Source organism: Lepisma saccharinum, chromosome 4 (assembly GCF_977018435.1).
Source record: "Lepisma saccharinum chromosome 4, izLepSacc3.1, whole genome shotgun sequence".
Taxonomy (NCBI): Eukaryota; Metazoa; Arthropoda; class Insecta; order Zygentoma; family Lepismatidae; genus Lepisma; species Lepisma saccharinum.
This window is the reverse complement of record NC_139232.1, coordinates 46,843,103-46,865,870: the sequence shown is the minus strand read 5'-3', so window position 1 is coordinate 46,865,870 and position 22,768 is coordinate 46,843,103. Positions and strand designations below refer to the sequence as shown.

General features: G+C 37.5%; 2 protein-coding genes across 3 annotated transcripts in view; both read right to left on the bottom strand.

The window, feature by feature from the left end:
• Positions 1–14,797: 14,797 nt before the first annotated feature.
• On the bottom strand, positions 14,798–15,202 carry LOC145986915 (protein GVQW3-like). The gene has a single exon (XM_083121382.1). It carries the CDS (start codon positions 15,200–15,202, stop codon positions 14,798–14,800), a length of 405 nt encoding a protein of 134 aa, XP_082977508.1.
• Positions 15,203–19,466: 4,264 nt separating this feature from the next.
• Positions 19,467–22,768, bottom strand: part of LOC145987143 (small ubiquitin-related modifier-like) — a 35,293-nt gene continuing 31,991 nt past the window's right edge. For both annotated transcript variants that reach the window (XM_083121642.1, XM_083121643.1), the window contains exon 5: positions 19,467–20,583. In XM_083121642.1, the coding sequence (XP_082977768.1) occupies positions 20,521–20,583 (63 nt within the window). In that variant the 3' untranslated portion in view covers positions 19,467–20,520. The remainder of the gene's footprint in view (positions 20,584–22,768) is intronic.

Here is a 22,768-nt window from a genome sequence, read left to right as displayed (position 1 = left end):
TGCACTTACAGCACACCATACACCAATTTTTGCATCATGTAACGGAACTTCGTGTATTATTCAGGGATTTTCAGTGTCCTAGTATCTACTGTTCTGTGAACAAACATGACCACGCAAGTGAAACCATGCCTCATCCAAAAAAAATATTAACTGTGGATCAACAATATCATCTACAGAGCAATCCCTAACATTCGCTACGAGACTCAGCGGCAAGTGGCCCGGCATCAGCGCTTCTCTTTCCCGGTGAACGGGGTCCGCGACAGTCGCTAGAGTCGGCTATTAAAATTAGTTTTCATATTGTGTACTAACCTTGACTACAGAAGGTGTTGAAAATGATGTTCCTCTTCTGCAACAAATTCCTGACATCTCCGAATGAAATTGGCAATTACACGTGCAAGTTCATCTCCCGATTTCTCATACAATACTCTCTTTTAACTCACGGATGGTGTGCGGATTGTCTTTGTATACTTTATTTTTTAGAGTTCCCCATTTTTCTTTTCACTTTTATTCAGAACTGAACCTGTTACTCTAAACTTTTTTACGAGGTTTAATATAGTGGTCCTATGTGGAAAGGGAACTCCAGGAAATTTCGTTGCAAAAACGTCGTCGGACTTCTCCACAATTTCTCTTTTCGAAGTAACACTCGACAAGATAAATCCTTTGTTGTAATGTAAACTTTTGTGGTGCCATATTAAGCCACAATCTTCAACACACGGACACGACACAACACAACTTCCGAGGGAGGATTATACTGGCGTCAGTCTGCAACATCAACAGAAAGGGAAAGAGAGCGAAAAAAAACAGACTGTATGCGACTGTCGCGGACCTCGTTCACCGGGAAAGACAAGCGCTGACGCCGGGCCGCTTGATTCTGAGCCTCGTAGCAAATGTCAGGGAATGATCTGTATAATATTCTGCAAAACCCAATTACAGAAATTTACTCTACTTACGTTGTCAGGGGGCCGTAATTCTTGCACCATAGAAACTCTCTACAGTTTACATTTTAGTAGCTTAGTGGCTGTATGTGCTGATGATTCTGACACGCCCATCTCCTGTGAAACACGGCGTAGAGGTTTGTTTGGAGAACGTTCTAACGATGCACCAATTTCATCGAGTTTTGCTTCGATTAGAATCCGTCGTTTTTGCTTAGCTGTTTTAAAATTTAACGATCCAGTTTCTCGTAATTTAAGGACAAGATGTCTAACCGTATCTCTATGTGGAGGTGAAACGCCTGGGAATTTCTGAACAAATTGCCTACACACGTCTCGACACGAGTCTGTTTTCAAGTAAGTGTCATACATAAAAATTCTTTGTTCTAACGTGAACCTTGCGGCTGGCATTCCAATCGTCTCACTGACACAACACACATACACACTGCAATAACACAAACAAGTAACGGCAAGTAACCAAGAATAACACACTTGCGCACAGTACGAAATTAACACACTCTTGGTTTACATCTGCTCGCCACTATATTCACAGCTCTGTCTTCATCTAGTCACGAAGGAACCAAAAACTCGAGCTCGGAGATTTCGGATTGCCGGGAAGCTCACGAAAACCACTAATTTTTAACGGTTTCATCTGCAGCGTAATCTTGATACAGTGTTGCACATTCGAAACCTCCAAACGATCCCCATCGACACAAAACTCTTTCAAGGATATAAACTTAAGCAGGTGGTTACTGGTCAAAACTATGATTAAAATCTTTTATTATCTGTGGCTCTTAACATCGTTTCTAAAGCGTATTTATTTGTGTATATAAGGGCAGAACTTGGATGAATTACAGAAGAACTTTTGTGTGTTATAACACAGGTTAGTGCTCGTTTTGCACTATTTATATAAATGTCTGCATATGTCCATAAATATAAGCGAGCATTACATGCCGCAAATGTCGTCATCTCCGTCAGCGCCGCCCGCCACACTTCTCCCGATTTCTCGGTTGAAGATCGAAATGAACGCACTGTAGATGGAAGAACTACTTTAATGACCTTTTAAATGTTCATGTAGGAGATAAATCAGAAGTAAATGAAGTGCACACAGCAGAACCTTTAGTTCCAGAACCTAACTTGACTAGTTAAAGGTGCTATTAAAAGGCTAAAGAAAAACAAAGCACCTGGCATTGATTTAATACCAGCTGAGTTAATTAAATATGGTGGAATATGAATATGTCAAATTCATAAATTCATTTGTTTAATATGGAATAAAGAAGAAATACCTCAACAGTGGAAAGAATCCATAACACTGATAAACAATGAAATACTCCTTTAAATAAAACTAAGTGATCTTTATGTATTCAGATGTGCTGATAACGAATATCGCATCCGTTTTCCTGTATCACCTAAAGTTTTTTGCAGAACACCCACATTTTATTGTTTTATGGTTTCAGGTCTCCGCACCCTGCTCCGCATCCGACTTAACGTTTGGTTCCTAGCAAATGGATAAGAACTTTTCAGCGACCTTGTGTGTTTATGACTGGCACTTAAAATTTAGTGGAGGAAACATCTGGCAGTAGAGAAATTTCCTGTTTCTCTGTTAAAATTTGTTCTTTTGTGGGTTAGTCGAGTCTTAACTTCCTTTCCGATAACTTCGCGAGTAGCCTTTGCGAGTAGCCGTATTTTATGTTTGTGTATGTTCCTGAAATTGTGAATGTAGTATTGTGTATAGTGAAGTGAAGTGTAAGTTGTATTTTAACAAAATGATCAGAGCATTCATAATTGTTTTTTTTAAAGAAATATATTATAACTGAATTAATGAGTTCTCCATGTCACGCAAATGTGTGAATAACCCGAACTTGTTTTTTTATGTTTACGGGGAATTTACTCCGAAGTCACAGAGAAATACTATCTCTCCTATAGTGAAAAAAGCATATGAGTTGTATTTTAGAAGTAAAGTACTAGACGAGGGAAAAAGCTGGGCACCAGGTAAAATTTGTTGTAATTGTTCGCGAACTTTACGTGGTTGGCTTAATGGCACTCACAAATCAATGCCCTTCGGAAACCATGTAATATGGACAGAACAGAAAGATCATACTACGGATTGTTACTTCTGTTTAACAAACATAGTGGGATATAGTTCTAAATCAAAACATTCTATATTTTATCCTGATGTTCCTTCAGCCAAGAAACCTATGAGTCACGATTTTATACCAATTCCGAAGCGTCCTCAAGAATAGACAGTGGATGAAACAGAACCAAGCAGTGCTTCTCCAGATGACGAACCTGGACCCTCATATTCAAACACCGATCCAAATTTTCCAGATCCAAATATACCTCACTTTATTTCCCAATCCGAACTAAATGATCTAGTCAGAGACTTCAACCTTTCTAAAGTTCAAGCGGAATTATTAGGTTCTCGTCTCCGAGGGTGGAATTTATTACAAGATGGTGTTAAGGTGTCATATCGGAAACGACAACAATTACTGACACATTTTTTTTCTGTTAGTAATGAGTTAACTTACTGCAATGATGTAGTAGGCCTTCTGCAAGAACTTGGAAGGAGTCACAACCCAAACGAGTGGAGACTATATTTAGATTCATCTAAAATAGTTTAAAAGTAGTATTGTTGCATAATGGGAATATATACCCATCAGTACCCCTTGCCTATTCTTCCACCGTGAAGGAAACATATGAAAATATGGATACAATATTAAAAGTGATAATTTATGAAAAATATGGTTGGTATATATGCGGAGATCTCAAAATGATTGGTATACTGTTGGGCATGCAATCTGGGTTTACAAAATTTTGTTGCTTTTTTTGCGAATGGGACAGCCGGGCAGAAGATTAACATTACAACATTGTGAATTGACCCATATGAAAAAAGTTAATTCCTGGAGAGAAGAGTGTTAGGAATCACCCTCTACTTGAGAAATACAAGATTTTGTTACCACCGTTGCATATAAAGTTAAGGCTCATGAAAAAGTTTGTTAAGGCTTTGGATAAACACGGTGAGGGTTTTGGGTACTTGAGAAAAACATTTCCAAAACTCAGTGATAGTAAGTTAAAAGAAGGCATATTTTTTGGGCCGCAAATCCGTGAGATCATTCATGATGACAACTTTGTGGAATTGCTAACAGAAAAAGAGAAATACGCATGGTAAGCTTTCAGACAAGTATGCTGTAATTTTCTTGGAAATGTGAAAGCTGACAACTACAAGGAACTTGTTGAAGTGTTATCAGCGCATGGGGTGCAATATGTCCTTGAAAATTCACTTTTTACATTCGCATTTGGACTTTTCCCCCCTTAACTTGGGCGCGGTTAGTGAGGAATGAGGCGAGAGATTTCACCAGGATATTTCTGTCATGGCGAAACGATATGCAGGAAAATCGGTACAGAACATGTTAGCAGACTCCTGTTGGAACCTCAAGAAAGAGGTTTCTGGTGGCAGTTACAAACGACAGAGTTCAAAAAAGAAATTTTGAAAATGCCAGTAAAAATGTGTTTTTTTCCTTTTTTTTGCATGAAATTTCTTCATTGAACAGTCAAAATCGGTCCTATATATATTGTTTAATTTTTTTTTATATTTCATAGTTATTCACTTCAATATTTAAATCTTATTTCATGAGCAAACAAACAAAAATAATTTCAAATTTCGATGTATTATTACAAAGGGAATTCAATTTTTATTAGAAACAAAAAATGAAAATCCAGGGAAAACGATAGGTGATACAGCATTTCTACTTTCAGATTTGGATTCAGCGGGGTCGAATTATAAATAATCACCTATTTTCGTTCAAAGGAGCAAAAGAAAGTTTGAATTTGTTCATCAGTGTAATTGTTCCTGCGTTTAAAAAAGGTGATAAAATGAACTGCAATAATTAGCGTGGAATTTCTCTACTTTCAACAACATATAAAATATTATCTAACATTATTTTAGCAAGACTAACCCCATATGCTAATGAAATTATAGGTGATTATCAATGTGGATTTAAACATAACATCAAATTTTTCACATTACACAGACACTTGAAAAAAAGTGGGAATATAATCAAAATGTCCATCAGCTATTCATTGATTTCAAAAAAGCATATGATTCGGTCAAGAGAGATAGATTATATAATATATTAGTAGAGTTTGGAATACCTAAGAAGCTTGTTAGTATGATAAAATAAAATTCGTGTGGGTATTAATGTGTCTGACAAATTTACAATTCATGATGGGTTAAAACAAGGAGATGCATTATCTCCACTGCTCTTTAATTTTGCCTTAGAATATGCTGTTAGGAAGGTAAAACAAACTAACGCTAAAATTAAATGGTGCGACTCAGTTGCAGATGATGTAGACTTATTAAGGGATGATATAAATACAATTAAGAATAATGTTAAAATATTTTTCAAAACTGCTAAAGAGATAGGTTTGGAAGTTAACAAAGAGAAAACTAAATATATGCTTACAAGCCGAAACCAAGTGTTAGGTAATAATCAAAACCTAATTATTGATAACAACTCCTTTGAACCAGTTTCCAAATTTAAGTACTTCAGATTAATACTAACAAATGAAAATTAATTAAAGAGGAAATAAAAAGCAGGCTTAATTCAGGACATGCATGTTACTTCTCTCTTCATAAACTTTTGTCTTCTCGTTTAATATCTAAGAAACTGAAAGTTAAAATATACAAAACAGTAATTTTGCCTGTATTATTTATTGTATGGATGCGAAACTTGGTCCCTTACATTGAAAGAGGAACATAAATTGAGAGTAGTTGAAAAATAAGATCCTTAGGAAAATATTTGGACCTGAAAGGGATGAGGAGACAGGCGAGTGGAGAAGGTTACATAATTTGTATTCATGTCCAGATATTATTAGAATGATTAAATCAAGAAGACTTAGGTGGGCAGGCCATGTGGCATGAACGGGAGAGGAAAGAGGAGTTTACAGGATTCTTGTTGGGAAACCTGATGGTAGGAGACCTGTAGGAAGGCCAAGACGAAGATGGAGGGACAACGTTGAGATAGACTTAAAGGAAATCGGTAGGGATGGAAACGAGTATATAGATCTTGTTCAAGATAGGGATAGATGGAAGGCCTGTGTTGCTGCCGCCATGAACCTTTGGGTTTAAGAAGGCTAGAGAGTTAGTGAATTAGTTATGCTGGGAGGAACCAGGCAATGTCGAAGTCAGGGTGGCTACAAACAAGCAGAAATGAAATTCCCTGACTTTTCCAGGTTTTCCAGGACAAAATTTACATTCTTCCCTGACAATTACAAACTAAACTAAATTGCTGTTTTTGCAAATGGAAATAATAAACTCATACAGATCCACGTATGGTTTTGTTAAGTACCAATATTATATTCTATGAAATTGACTTAATTTCTCTATTCTCTATGATTTGAATTCAAACTGCAAAATAGTGAGTTTGGAAAATTATTACAATTCACAAGATTACGGAATTTTGTCATATGCAGTAAGTTTAAAATAAAATACTTGATTATTTTTAAAGTTACGACTAAATGAGATAAGAGTGATTGATTAAGAAATACAATTTGTAATTTATCAGTCTCCTTATACATTACCATGAGTGTGGACTCATTTTTCAATGCATAAAGCTACTTCTCTCTTCTCTGTAAAGCAAACAACTTAACTCTTGCATATAAGTGAAACAACTGAATCGAACAAAATAAAGTGTCATATTTCCTTCACATTATCAATGGGATTTCTGCTTCAGTACAGTATATCCAAGTGGTTATACCATTAATGCATACGAAAAGGGTATGTATTAGAAATGTAACGCAAGGAATTTATAGAATTGCATTGTATAGGTACCTCATTTAGCTAAGCACACATTAAAACAGGAACACACTAATAATAAAAGCTTCTGAAAGTTCATATACGAGGGGCATCCTGTAAAAAGCTCCAATGGTGCCTATACACAGCACAAGTGGTCAGAGATAGACACACACACATGCAGGCAGGAAGAGGTGGCATGTAGCTGTAATCTGGTACAGTTGCAATGCAGCCGTTTTAGGACAGTTCTAGGTTAAAGATTGCAGCTCTCAAACAGTCTCCCACCGATTGTGATGTAGCCCACATTGCACACTCAGAATTTGGCACAGAGCCACCAGCAATCGTGTGAGGTGTGCAGACCGGACGTCGTGAGTGATAGTATGGTCAGATGATGGTGCAGACAATTCACGGAAGGCCAATCGAATGTGCACAACCCCATAAAGCTGAGTACACACGGACCCTTTGAATCACTTCAGGTGAGAGATCTTGACACACTCCCTGTACAGCCCTGGCCTTGAATGTACAGACTTTCATCTCTTTGTTTAACTGAAGAGGTTTCTGGCAGGGCAAGGATTTGACAACTACGTACACTGCGATAGAGATAGTTCCAGTCTTTGCTGTCAGACACATATAACATGGGCATACAAAATTTAGTGCCATGCTACGACAAATGCCAGAACAACGTGGTGATTAAGCCGAAAATTAGGTTAGGACTCACTGTTACTAATGCAATAAATTACAACTGATATTCATGTTTTTTTTTTATGGCTAATCGGTAGGGACCTTGATATTTTGTTATTTCTTTACAAATTGGTGTATTTTCTTATTTTTTACTATACGGTGTTATTTTCCCCAAAATTCACATTTTCATTTTAGCGCATTTTCTGGCAAATATCTCAAATTATACCTTCATGGTGTTTTAAACTACTGTTTCAAATTGTAAGTCACATGGCTTACGGCTCTTCGTGAGAGTTTGATATCTTGAAAGTTATTTTGGAAAAGTTATTTTCCATACCCCTTTTTTTAATTTTATGCTAAGGATTTTAGATAATGGAATTATCCCCGTACATACTGAAGGGTGCATAATGACCATAAGTGGCGACGCACCCAAAAAATTATAATCAATCAATCTCACGTGACAGATACCGATATATTATGGCACCAAAAATTGGCATTATCTTCTTTTGACTTGTTAAAGTTACGTTTCCCAAAATTCGCGTTTTCGTTTTAGAACATTTATCTGCCAAATATACCGAAACTTAATACTGCATTGTGCTTTTAAACTATTATTTTAAATTGGAGGTCACATGGTCTAGGTATTTTCGTGACAGTTTGATATGTTGGAATAGATTTTTGAGGAAGTAAAAGTAAAGTGCTCCCCTGCACATTTCCATGAAGGTGTATAGGAGTGTGGAGTTAGGGCCCCACACTTTCTTGATCACGGCTGAAGGTGGGGGTGATGTGATCAGCACCACGTCCCTGGCTACCTTTATCCCTCAAAGTTTCCTCAAGGTACCAGCTTCATATGATGCTGGGTGGGTGCCGGAGCAGTTTGAATAGGTGTAAAACATCTCAGTTCTCGCCTGCAGGGATCAATCCCGGGGTCTCTTGCATAGTTGTCAGACGCCCTAAAGACTGAGCTCCATTATTACTCGCTCGATAAATGCCAATGGTGCGCACTTAGCTTGGTAATTCAAAACACATCTCGTGCGACAAATACAAAGATGTGGCTCCCGTGTGACGGTAGATACGCACTCGATCTCCTGTAAGAACCTTGCCACTTTGCTTTGTGATGCAAATGGTTTTGATAGAAGTTGAAAAATCGTGGGAAATACATGATTTAATGTGGCTGTCGGAATTATTCCATGTACGTATAACTCTACAGTTGACTCTTGAGTAAAATGTTGGAAAACTTGCATGTTCTATGTAGACAAACATGTCCTAGAAAAGACGAATGTTGGATTTCATTGAATTTTTCGTTGTTCTAGGACATTTCTTTTAAAAAAAATTGCTAAAAATGCCAACAATTCGCATTATTTTGATATTTCGAACGGGCGAAAAATGTGTCCAGACATGACTGCACATTCCTAAACGTAACTTCGCAGCAATTACCATTTTTCACAGTTTTGGCGTTTCCGAAAAATCAATGTCCCTACTAATCGGAAATTACTTTCTGGCTATCCCTCGTATAGCAGGGCTGTCAGAGAAACGTCAATTCTTGAAGAAAGTGATTTGCTTTTATGATTGAATGATTCGAGTAAATATATTAAAATATTTACGTAATTATTATTAGTATTTTATTTCATAATATTGGACATTGACCTTACTCAGTGAGAGATTAATGACCATCTCTCACGAGATTAAACAGACAGGACAGAGAGTGGCATTAATTTCATTGCAATACTAGTGTTGCAGTAAATTTGAGGTTGGGAGCATGCACTTGCCAATTTTTATAACGTTCACCAATGCAGATTTATGTTTCACTTTTTCGTGATAGTATTCAATATATATCCCGTTTGGTTGGAATCTTCTTGATATCTAAGAATAGTGCAATGCCATTGTAAACGTATGTTAACTTGTGAGAAACCAGTAATACGTCAGGATGATGAAAGAAAACCTTCATAAGCACTGCTACATTAAATAAGGTGAAGTGAGCCAGAAGAGTAATAACATTCCAGCAGCATATTTGCAGTCTAAAGCTCTTCTTGTTTATGCATTCGATTTTTGTTGGATGTTGCAGTCCATGCAATTTCTGTCGCATGTTGTAGTGAGATACTTTGTCGGGTGGCGATATTCGACAAAAATCGTATGTATCAATGGAACCTATTTGTTTCAATGTTCCTTCAGTTTGCCCAACAAAATACCTTACTACGACGTCCGACAACTATCAGACGGCGCCACCCACTCTTATCCCCTACCATCTGTTGACAAGTCCCCTTACTACTCCCATACGGACAACAAAAAATGATAATTCAATGCATTTTCCACGTAATATTTAGTCTTAACCTTTACTCCCCCGATGATATCATATGGTATCATCAGAGTAAGGTTATACTGGCCCGATGATACCATATGGTATCATGGTGCTGATTACGAAATGAATGTGCTTTTTGGACCTTCATTCTCTTATGTTTGGGTGGAAACTCTGACACAGGTCTGAAGCAAGCCTGGGAAATTCATATTGATGACCAACCTCCCCCCTCTCCACAACATATCCATGCCACATTTCTGAGCAGTTTCACATTTTAGCTCATTATTCAACTTGTATGGCACCCAGGAACATGAAACATGTTTCAATCTCTTTGGAAACGTCCATTCTTTGAAGAGAATACTAAGGTTTGCGACTTTTCCCCAAAATAGCGGGAGAATAGGGGGCAAACTCCAGATTTTTATGTTTCTTTTATTGAAATTTCGTGGTCACGCCCCCAAACCCCCCTTCCTCGGTTCGGCGTTCTGAATTGTACACGGTTGCATGCTCTGATGTTTTAGCTGCAAAACAAAACTTATCCGAAGTAGATTGCTCCCATAGTGCCAGAGTTATACCCAAAAATGCAAATTACCTATTTTTCGTAAAAAAAAAAAGAAAAAAGAACATTTTGGGTTATTATTCAACTTGTATGGTACCCAAGAACATGAAACATGTTTCATTCTCTTGAGAAATTTCCATTCTTTGAAAAGAATACTAAAGTTCGTGCCTTCTCCCTATAATAGCAGAGGAAGAGGGGGAAACTCCAGATTTTTGTTTTTTTCCATTGAAATTCGATGGACGTGTCCCCCCATGCCCTTCGCCGTCGGTCCGGTGTTCTGAATTGTACATGGTTGCATGCGCTGATGTTTTAGCTGAAAAACAAAACTTATCCGAAGTAGATTGCTCCCATAGTACCCGAGTTATAACAATTTTCCTCCAAAGAGTGTTTGAATTTAAATTTCCCGCCAAGAAGCCCGGACGAGAGAAATTTCTCTCTCTCTCTCCTCCTGCCATCACTGGTTTCTGGCGCCATGGTTGTGTTGCGCATAAAAGGGGCCTAAAAGTTGAGGCCGAAAGTTACAAACGAGATTTCCTGTTCCCGTTCAAAGTTCCATAACGACATCTTTAAATTAATTTAAAAAATAAAAATGAAAAAAGTCAATTAAGACTAAATTCCCTGACTTTTTTTGACGCCTCAAATTCCCTGACTTTTCCTGGTTTTCCAGATCTGTCGCCACCCTGGAAGTCTACTGTGTTTCAAAGGCAACACATCCCGTTGCGGTAGCACTGGCAGACGATTCCACACGGGTAAAACAGCGACAGCGAGAAATCATGCAAGGCCAGGCCGGCTCAGTGGTTAGAGAAATCATACGGTATGCCAGACACCCAGGTTCGAGTCCTGGTCGAGCGAGCACTTTTCACTGAAAATTTCTACGTAGTACATCTCCTGTGTGTGCCTAATCTACAATAATAATACCAACTCTTATCAATTTGTGGGATCATTTGTTGGTATTTGACTAGTTGTAAAACAGAAGCAGGGGATTTTACTTGAAAACCCTCTTGCACATGTGCATAAGAATGAGTAGTAAAATACTTTTCAGCAATGCACACACGCTACTCCAAATAATATGCCATGCTGAATCAATTAAAAGAACAGGATAGTAGCATCGAAAGTGAGCGAAGAGAATTCAGTGTAACCAGAGGCAGACTACGATTGATTCTCTCAAGAATCAAATTTCGGCACAAAATCTTTATGATTTTTCACGTAAATGTGTTGACAATATTTCAACTTGCTAGCATTGCCATATACTATATCCCAAAAATGGCCCTTTTTCACTCAACCCATAAAATCGCCAATAAAAAATCCAACAAATGTTGCACATGAGCAATATTGGTAGCAAATGACAGATTGACATGGCATCAGTCATCAGATATCTAATTATGACCCTTCGATAATTTCTTACGTTTCCTTCTTTCGAAAGAGCATTTCTGGAAAAATTTTAACGCTGCCTTCCACCAGTTAATTTACCTAAATTTTATGTGTGGAGAAAACTGACAATTTTAAGCATTGAAAAATATCTCAATGGATGAGACTTTATAATGCAGAAAACCGGTGTAAATCTCTCTTACTGTTTTCATGATATACATTTTCAAAGTTTGGGTTGTGCAACTTTTGAAACACTCTCTATAAGAAGCTGAGCATCACGGTATTCAAAACATTGCTAAATCATTCGAGAAAACAGGAAATGGGGTGTTTGGGGAAAAAAGAGTAAGAAATTATTACTCTGGAATGTTCACAACGCTGATTTTTAAAAAAAATTGCTAACTTACGCTGTACTGCAATTTGAACTTAGAATCATCAAAATTTCATACATATTACAGCATAAGATCACAGTCGTCAGGCTGAAATTTTTAGTCGCCATGGCGACCTGCCTTTTTTGAGCCCTGCCTATGGGGTAGCATTATAACACTTATCACCTTAGCAAACACTGAAGTGAATATAAATAATTCAACATGACACAACTCCATATGTAAGCAAATACAGACATTACAGCAGATAAGAGGTGCCACATTCCAAAGGAATAGATGTGTTCCTGATAAGCAGTTGTTCATCAGTTAACTCTACTGCAAAGGATTACTTATACAAGATTTCACAAGAAAACCACCTGCTTCGAGACACTACATGAATCATGTTCTAGTATCACGATAACCAAATGAATGCATTGCATTAACGAGGGAACAATAATCCATTCCACTACAAGTAGACCAATGCACATTAAATGAAAATATTGCATGGAGTTTGTTCATACACTAAAGCAGGGGTTCTCAACCTGGGGGAGGTGTGGTGAGCAATGAAAAATATATACATGAATTATCCCCTTAAAAAGTTGTGGCAAACACAAATCCCTTGTGTAGGTCTCGGAAAAGAAACTTCTGCAAATAGTTCTCTCTCATTCATTGTGTTCTTAAGAAATAAAACCAAATGATGTAGCTTAAAATTTTAACTGCAGTGAGGGCAGAATGCTTTGTAATGTAGGCCTATTAAGCACTTTTATTAATTGATGAAAATGTTCTATCAACAAAAGTATTAGTATTTTTTTAATATCTGTAATAATAAAAGCATTGTAAAATATTCTTTGAGTTAGATTTATTAACCCTAACAGCACAGTTTTGTACATCAATAATTCATTACGCCTAGAGGGAGGGGGCGTGGACTAATTTGAGGATGCAAAAAAAAAAAAAGGGGCGGTGCAGGCCCAAAAAAGTTGAGAACCTCTGCACTCTGTAATCCTTTCAGATGGGTAGGTGGGAGAACAGCTGTGTGCTGAACACACAACTTCATAAAGAATTTAAAACAAATATCCATTCTTACAGTTCACTAGTTCAACACAATATATAATGGCACACATTCTTATAAAAAATACAGGGGTTTCAGATATATATCCATTGTTCAATTATGTGCTATTATTTAATTCTAATTCTTTGCAAGTGAAATGCACATTCATATTGGACGATGAACTTGTGCAATATTAGGAGATTTACCTTTCTGTTTACAATTAGCTGTATGAATTTATATACACAAGCAGTTTCTAATCGAGTTTCTACTTGCCAAAACTTTTGTACACCCATCTTCATGTAAAGGGACATATATCACAATGAAAGGAAGCAATAAACACTTATGAAACAAAAAGATTTCCACCAAAGAAAACAGATCATAACTGTTGTTGCAGGTAAGCTAGAATCTTCATGTTGGGCTCATTTTAAAGCTAAAGGATTGTCCTTTTAATAAAAAATAAACTTCCTTAGCTGCAATCAAAGGCCTTTTGGCGCAAACATTAAATTCTTACACTTTTGACAAAAAATGTTATAACTCAGACTATGACCAATCTACTTCGGGTAACTTTTGTTTTGCAGCTAGAACAACAGGGCATACAACCATGCAGAAATGAAAATTCCGAAGTCAATAAGAGGGGTTGGGTGGGCTGCAGCCTCCAACTTTCAATGAAAAAATCGTAACAATAGGGTTTTTTTCACATATTCTATAATGTAATGCACCCAGTAACATAAAATGATTTTCATTCGGTTGAGAAAGAACCATTCTTTGAAAATAAGGCTGAAGGTTGTGTTCTCTTCCAAAAATAGAGGGGGTAAAATACCCATTTTTATGATTTTTTCATTGAAAGTTGGAGGCTGCGGCCCATCCAAACCCTCTTATTGCCATTAGCATTTTGATTACTGCAGTTGTATGCCCTGATGTTTTAGCTGCAACACAAAAGTTACCCGAAGTAGATTGGTCAAATAGTATACGAGTTATAACATTTTTTCAGGGTGGCTACAAACAAGCAGAAATGAAATTCCCAGACTTTTCCAGGACAAAATTTACATTTTTCCCTGACAATTACAAACTAAACTAAATCGATGTTTTTGCAAATAGAAATAATAAACTCATACAGATCCACGTATGGATTTGTTAAGTACCAATATAATACGTGGGCAGATCGGAAAGTAACGCACAATAATTTTTTTCTCAAAAAGTTTAATATGTAACAAAAAACAAACAAATCACAAATGAACTGACATCTTTGACCTACTTTTCTACATTGTCACCAAGTTTCTCAACACATTTCTCCCATCGTGGTACCAGTTTCAATATGCCCTGTTCGTAGAAGTCCGTTTGGTTGGAGTTTAGCCATCTGCGGACTGCTGATTTCACTTCCGCATCTGTCGCAAAGTGTTGACCGGCCAGGAATTCCATCTTGGGACCAGAGGAAAGTCCGATGGTGCCAGGTCCGGACTGAATGGTGGTTGCTGGAGCACCTCCCACCCAAATTCGGTGAGTTTCTCACGAACAGGAGCAGCAACATGGGGACGGGCATTTTCACGAAGAAGTTTGACACCATCAGCATGAATGTTGCGGCGTTTGTCACGAAGGGCACGACGCAACTTAACCAAAGTTTTAATGTAGACTGCAGCATTCACAGTGGTCCTGTGTTCAGCAAAGTCCACCAATAACACACAAAACATGTCCCAGAACACTGTTACAAGCACTTTCCTAGCAGATTGAGTCACTTTGAATTTTTTTCGTACTGGGGAACCAGCATGTTTCCACTAAATAGAGGCCTGCTTGGTTTCGGGCGTGTAGTGGTACGCCCACGACTCATCACCAGTGACGATTCCTTTCAGAAAGTCATGCCCTTCTGCAGCGTAACGCGTTAAGTGATCCATGCCTGTCATCATTCGCTGGCCCTTGTGGTGGTCTGTCAGGATCTTAGGCACCCAGCGAGCACTAACTTTACGGAATTTCAACGTGTCATGAACAATGTGGTACACCGCACCATAGGAAATGTTGAACGTATGCGATAAGGTTCGCAGGTGCACACGCTGGTCGTTCACAATTGCTGCCTCAATGGCACGGATATTCTGCGGAGTTGAAGCTGTAACCTGCCGCCCGGAGCGTGGCGAATCACTAAGGTTCACACGGCCCTCTTGAAAGAATGCACACCACCTGGACATTGCTACGGTCCAGACAGTCGTCCCCACGCATGTCCCTGTGAATTTCACTCGGTGTATGGTCTTTGGCTCATAAAAATCGAACCACACTTTGCTGCTCTTCACACGTGGACGACAGTAACATGCACGGCATGTTTGTTTCGTAGTTCAGGCTTCTCTCGCTAGAGCTGCAGAGGGGAAAAAAAATACCCTCTGTGGCGCAAACTTCAAACTCTCTCGTCGTACAATTTCAGCATTCCAGCTGCAATATCTGGGGAGAAAAAAAATATTGTGCGTTACTTTCCGATCTGCCTAGTATCTTCTATGAAATTGACAGTTTCTCTATTCTCTCTGATTTGAATTCAAACTGCAAAATAGTGAATTTGGAAAATTATTACAATTTGCAAGCTAGGGCAGGATTATGGAATTTTGTTATATGCAGTAAGTTTAAAATAAAATACTTTATTATTTTTAAAGTTACAACTAAATGAGATAATTTTTTGTTGTTTTAGGACAATTTCTATAAAAAAAATTGCTAAAAAAGCCAACAATTCGCATTATATCGATATTTTGAATGGGCGAAAAATTTGTCCAGACATTACTGCTCATTCCTAAACATAACTTCGCAGCAATTACCATTTTTCACGGTTTTGGCATTTGCGAAAAATCAATGTCCCTACTAATTGGAAATTACTTTTTGGCCACCTCTCGTATAAATCAGTAGATGGAAAGTGAAAATTTAGCAGGGCTGGCAGAGAAAAGTCAATTCTTGAAGAAAGTGATTTGCTTTTATGATTGAATGATTCGAGTAAATATGAATTAAAATATTTACGTAATTATTATTAGTATTTTATTTCATAATATTGGACATGACATTACTCAGTGAGAGATTAATGACCATCTCTCAGGAGATTAAACAGACAGGACAGAGAGTGGTGTTAATTTCATTGCAATACTAGTGTTGCAGTAAATTTGAGGTTGGGAGCATGCACTTGCCAATTTTTATAACATTCACCAATGCAGATTTATGTTTCACTTTTTCGTGATAGTATTCAATATATATCCCACCTGGTTGGATTCTTCTTGATATCTAAGAATAGTGCATTCCATTGTAACCGTACGTTAACTTGTGCGAAACCAGTAATACGTCAGAATGATGAAAGAAAACCTTCGTAAACACTGCTACATTAAATAAGGTGAAGTGAGCCAGAAGAGTAATAACATTCCAGCAGCATATTTGCAGTCTAAAGCTCTTCTTGTTGGATGTTGCAGTCCATGCAATTTCTGTCGCATGTTGTAGTGAGATACTTTGTCGAGTGGCGATATTCGACAAAAATCGTATGTATCAATGGAACCTATTTGTTTCCATGTTTCGTTCAGTTTGCCCAACAACATGCCTTACTACGACGTCCGACAACTATCGGACGGCACCACCTGCTCTTATCCCTTCCATTTGTTGACAATCCCCTTACTACTCCCATACGGACAACAAAAAAATGATAATTCAATGCATTTTCCACGTAATATTTCGAGGCTTAACCTTTACTACCCCGATGATACCATATGGTATCATGGTGCTGATTACGAAATGAATGTGCTTTTTGAACCTTCATACTCTTATGTTTGGGTCGAAACTCTGACAGGTCTGAAACAAGCCTGGGAAATTCACATTGATGACCAACCTCCCCTCTCCGCAACATATCCATGCCACATTTGCTCATTATTAAACTTGTATGGCACCTAGGAACATGAAACATGTTTCAATCTCTTTGGAAACATGCATTCTTTGAAGAGAATACTAAGTTTTGCACCTTCTCCCCAAAATAGCGAGAGAAGAGAGTTCAAACTCCAGATTGTTTTGTTTTCTTTCATTGAAATTCGGTGGTCTCACCCCGAAAAACCCATTTTTTCGGTTAGGCGTTCTGAATTGTACACTGTTGCATGCTATGATGTTTTACCTGCAAAACAAAACTTATCCGAAGTAGATTGCTTCCATAGTGCCAGAGTTATAACAATTTTCTGAGCAATATGCAAATTACCTATTTTTCGTAAAAAACAGTTTCACATTTCGGCTTATTATTCAACTTGTATGGCCCCCCAAGAACATGAAACATGTTACATCTCTTTAGAAATATCGTTCTTTGAAAACGATACTAAAATTCACACCCTCCCTGAAAATAGAAGGGGAAGAAGGGGCAAACTCCAGATTTTTGTTTTTTCCATTGAAATTCGGGGTTTGTACCCCCAAGCCCCATTCCTAGGTCCGGCGTTCTGAATTGTACACTGTTGCATGCTCTGATGTTTTAGCTGCAAAACAAAACTTATCTGAAGTGCTTGAATTTAAAATTCTCGCAGAGAACTTTCTCTCTCTCTCCTCCTGCCATCACTGGTTTCTGGCACCGTGGTTGTGTTGCGCATAAAAGGGGCCCGGGGCCGAAACTTACGAACAAGATTTCCTGTTCCTGTGCAGTTTCACAACGATGTATTTAAATAATTTTTTTTTAAAAAAATCAATGAAGATGAAACTCCCTGACTTTTTTTGACACCTCAAATTCCCTGACTTTTCCTAAACCTGGGAGAAGTTTGAATTCAGGAACACCTTTGACACCAGAACAACTTGTTGTGAAAAAGGTTTTCTACAGACATAAGTGAAAAACACCACACCAGTGTTGCCCTTTAGATGAAGTTCGTGGTTTTGTGATGTGTGTTCATGATCATGCATGGTGGTTGGATGTGTTGTCGATGTTTGTGAAAGTTCTTATGAGGTTATCAGTTTTCTCCATCCACATGGTTCTTGTCCATTGTATGTATATCCCCAACATCCAGACATAAGAATTCCCATCCAGAATGTTCTGACTAGTGTAGATCCAAGAACTGAAACTGGACGGACATAGACTTCAGAATAGAAGAATAGGAAATGCCACTATCTGCACTATACATAATGTTATTTGTAGGGGCATGCATATTTCGTTTTTGACGAAAAAACGAAATTTGAAAAAACTCATTCTAGTGTTAATTTTTCATGTTTTTGAAAGGTGTGAGATGCATTTTGTGACCATGTTTTGTCACGAAATAAACTGCAAAAAGCGAAATTAACTCTTAAACACGAAATTTAGGGTTTATTCACCGACGCGGCACCTTCTGAGGTCTGAATTATCCTGAGAGTTATGCAATTCCCGGGAAATTGATTCATTCTGCTGTTATTATTGGAGAAACAAAAATTGACTCCTTTACACAGAAATAAACTTAATACTCGGATAACTACATAAATGGGCTATTAGAAGTGAAATGTTAATTCTGTGGAATAAGTGTAGTTTTTAAATCAAATGTAGGATTATATTCACAATTTTAAAACCAAAATGTATTTTTATATACCACTTTTGATCCAATTTTTCACCGCTATAACACCGATATTTTATTTTATTTACCGCTTTTGAACCCGAAATTGACTAAGTTTTTATACCGAAATTTTGCTTTTTTATTTACCAAAAATATGTGCCTCTAGTTATTTGTTGTTATTATTATTGTGTACTTTTCTAAAAATGTAAACATTTTGCATCATTCCCAGTGTTTGTATCTCAGGCAATGCACAGTAACACTTTTTCGTTAAGTGTTCCCAATGCCATCCGAAGATGATATTTCTGTCACTTATAGACAACATATATTGTATTAAGTTTCAAAAATACCGTATTGAAAATATGACCTTGACATTTGAAGGTAGAGAAGTTTGAACAATCCTTTAGCTTTAAAAAGAGCCCAAGATTCTAGCTTACCTGTAACAACAGTTATGATTTTTTTTTCTTCCTTCGGCACCAAGAATCATATTTTCCCTAAGTTGGCAACCTTGCTACACAAAAAGTACGCATCGCTGTTGGCTGTTATTCTGTAAATATTATTTTCCTCAAATATTACTAACTCTCACATTTTCATGCAATTCGGAAATGGTGAGGTCGGAGGCTGTGTGATTTGTCATGGAATGGTACCATGCAGGAAGAGTACAAAATATGGAAATTTCATTTTATGGGTACAATTAATGTTTACATTTCCTTTCAATTTTGATTATGCACTCTTTTCCTTTCTTTTCGCTTGTAGATTTGACAAGAAAAATCTTGCCCAAGTAATCTTGTCTTAAACAAGTTCAATTAAGCATAACTTCAATGTTTCTTGTGTATGAATTGCATAATACTAAGATAGTAAAAAAGAAAGTACAAACATTTCATTCTCTGCACAGCTGTTTCACACATTTACCAGCAAACAAGAAAGGTTTATAAAAAAGGACACAGCACAGTTACATTTAATATGTTATATTTGTTTACATTGTTTAATAAATTTAAAATTTGAAAGAAAAATGCCAGGCATTTTAGAATTTCACAAAAGCAGACATTATAAATCAATTTAATGCAAATTACCAAAAATTGTGCAGCCAAACGTAAAACAATTTCTTACAATTTTAATTCAAATCAACCTGAAAATTCACTGAACCAATTAAAGACCTACATTTTTTTATTTGACATGACCATATACCTATGAAATTTTCTTAAAACTTTGTAGATTCTCACAAATGAAACAAAAAGGTCCAATATTGCATTACTCCAAAGCAATTATTCCTGAAAGTTCTCTCAGCACAAGTAGCTTCTCTCTGATGCTGATATTGTCCTACTAAAAAAATGATTTCCTTCACTTTTAATGGTCCACAAAAATGTCCGCAGCAACCCACATGTAAACAGTCCAGACTCACTGTTCTTCAATCAATCATCAGATCTTCAAAATCGTTGATGTCCCACAAATAAACACCACAGGAAGCTAACTATGTATATAATTTATTAAATGATGCACATGAAATTTGGCCATGCATTGACCACATTAGTAAGTAATGTGCACAATACAGGACCATTTTAAAAGTTTGTACCAATTCTGTACATAAACATGAAACCTAGCTTCAGCAAACACTTTCCTTTTTTTTTTTCTTTTTTCAATGACATTTTTTTCAGATGACAACATCAGTTACCAATACATGAAAACTTTAGATTCACGGATTTCAATTTCTCTTATTGGCTTCTTTAACAAAATAATACTAATGCTAAAATATCTGAAAACCAGATAGATACCACGGTAGCTCACTTTCAAGTATGCTATCTGTAAAAATGTCCTGTACACAAACCACAAAACAGTGAAGGAATGTAACTTTTGTCCAACTGTATGCAGTACTCAGATAAACAAGTAGTGCTGCATGAATATCTGATGGTTCAACACTATACTCATCAATCATTATGTGGATGATAAAAAACGAGATGGTGAAACTTGCTGTACAAATGACTTCATCTCCACTGTTACTTGCACTCTCAAAACCAACCACCAGTTTGCTCTTGATAAACTTCGATCACATCATCATTTTCCATCTCAAGCTGAAAGGAAAAAAGAAACAAAAAAAATATATAAATGGAGAAATATCCACGATTCCCTTCATAAAATCTACAACATAAATTCACACCTAGCCAGCCAAATATTGATTGGAAACTGCTTGGAATTAACTCGGAACATTTCTACAGAAACAAATTGACATAAACTGCCATACTTCACAGCAGCATTTACATACGAGACACTAATTATTCAATTGAATAGATGCATCATTATCTAAATATTCTAATCATGAGAACATGAATGTTATGCAGCATTTGGTGCATTTTCAGTCACTTGTGCCACCTGTCGGCAGCCAGCCAGCCAGATGGCAGCTCCCATCAAATCATGTGTGATATCTCTGCTACGGAAACAGCTAGATACTAAATGACTGGAACTGTAATTCTGAGTACCTACAGATGGGGGACAAAATAATACGAACACCTGTGAAAAATTCTGGTACTGAAGTCTGCCACCTAGTGGCCGTGAAGGGGAAGGTATTAGTCTGTCAACGGCAGTCATTGGTGGTGCATTCGTCTATCGTTCGCTCTCAAGAGACGCTGCAATGTCAGACCTGACAGAGTTCCAAAGAGGCATGATTGTTGGAGCACGTTCAGTTGGAGCCACGGTGACGGAAACCACAAACCTTGTGGGGTGTGCAAGGAGCACAGTATCAGCCGTTATGACAGCGTACACGACACAAGGTAAGATGGCGTCTTCAAGGCACAACAGTGGACGAAAGACAAAGTTTGCTGCTCGGGATAGGAGTGTGTTGAAGTGCATAGTTGCCCGAAAGCACAAGCAATCATTATCCGAGATAACATCTGAAATAAACAGGCATCTCCAGGACCCCATTTCAACCAAAAACTGTCAAAAGGGAACTCCATGCTGCAAACATTCATGGCAGAGTGGCAATTCGTAAGCCGTTGTTGCATCACGTAATGCTGTCAAGCGACGCCAATGGTACAGAGCTCACAGAAGTTGGTCTCCACAACAGTGGCAACAAGTAATCTGGTCTGATGAATCAACATTCGGGGATCATCTCCATCCTTTTGTCCAGACTTTATTTTCTGGGGAGCGGCCACTTTTTCAAGACGACAACGCTCCCATCCACACTTCTGGGTCTGTCCAAACATGGTTCGAAGAACATGACGATTAAGTAGGACATCCTGAATGGTCCCCACAGTCTCCTGACTTGAACATTATTGAACAATTTGTGGGGATATTTGGAGTCCAAACTGCATGCTCAAAGTCCTCCTCCAGCCACACTTTCGGAACTGGAGACTGCTATGGAGGAAGAATGGCTCCATATTCCCTTAAACATTGTGCATAACCTTTATGCGTACATCCCATGTCGCATACAAAGTGTACTTCAGTCACAGGGTGGTCCAACCCCATATTAATAAAGGTTTTCTCTAATTTCACAGGTGTTCGTATTATTTTGTCCCCCATCTGTATGTACAATCAAAACAAGCATGTACCTTGTCACAGGAGATGTTGTCCTCATGCATCCATACATTTCTGGCATGTTTTTAGGAAATTTCACGGAGCTTTGGTAAAAAGACATGCTAAAAGAACACCTAGCGGTGCCAGAACGGCAACTGAAACACATGGCTTTGCACATAACTTGTGAATTTCTTAACCCCATTCCACTTCAGTAAATTCAAGATTTCATTTCAGTCTTATTTGTACAAGTGTTAACATGTTAAAAGTGCTCTTGTGATTTTCTATTATTTATAAAGTGTTTATCAAGTGTTTAGTGTTCCAAATGTTATTTGTGTTTTGCTATAGCTTTAATAATGGTACATACATACACATTACAACAAAAAGTATATGCATCACACCCCCACACAGTAGGGGGAATATTAGGAGAGAAAATGAAGCTATTTCAGAAGCCTAACTGTTGCATGTAAATAGAAATTTCCTGAAAAGATGCCTGCTTATTTTCATTGTAACTGTAATTCTGAGATCTTGAAGTCATTTCAAAACTGGCAGCTTCCACAGCGAAGATATCACATGCAATTTGTGCATCTTTACATGCAATCTGTGCACCAATTACCACTTTCCTTTGTAGAAAAATAATTTGAAAATGCTGCAATTATATTAAGACACAACTCCAACACAGATTGCTAGAAACCAGTGGCACTCATACTCCTATACAGTTAGCTCTCGACTTTATGATCCTGGATATAA

What these genes read in the sequence shown, in the direction of transcription:
- LOC145986915 (XM_083121382.1), bottom strand. Translation starts at nt 15,202, where the DNA reads ATGTCCAGGTGGTGTGCATTCTTTCAAGAGGGCCGTGTGAACCTTAGT.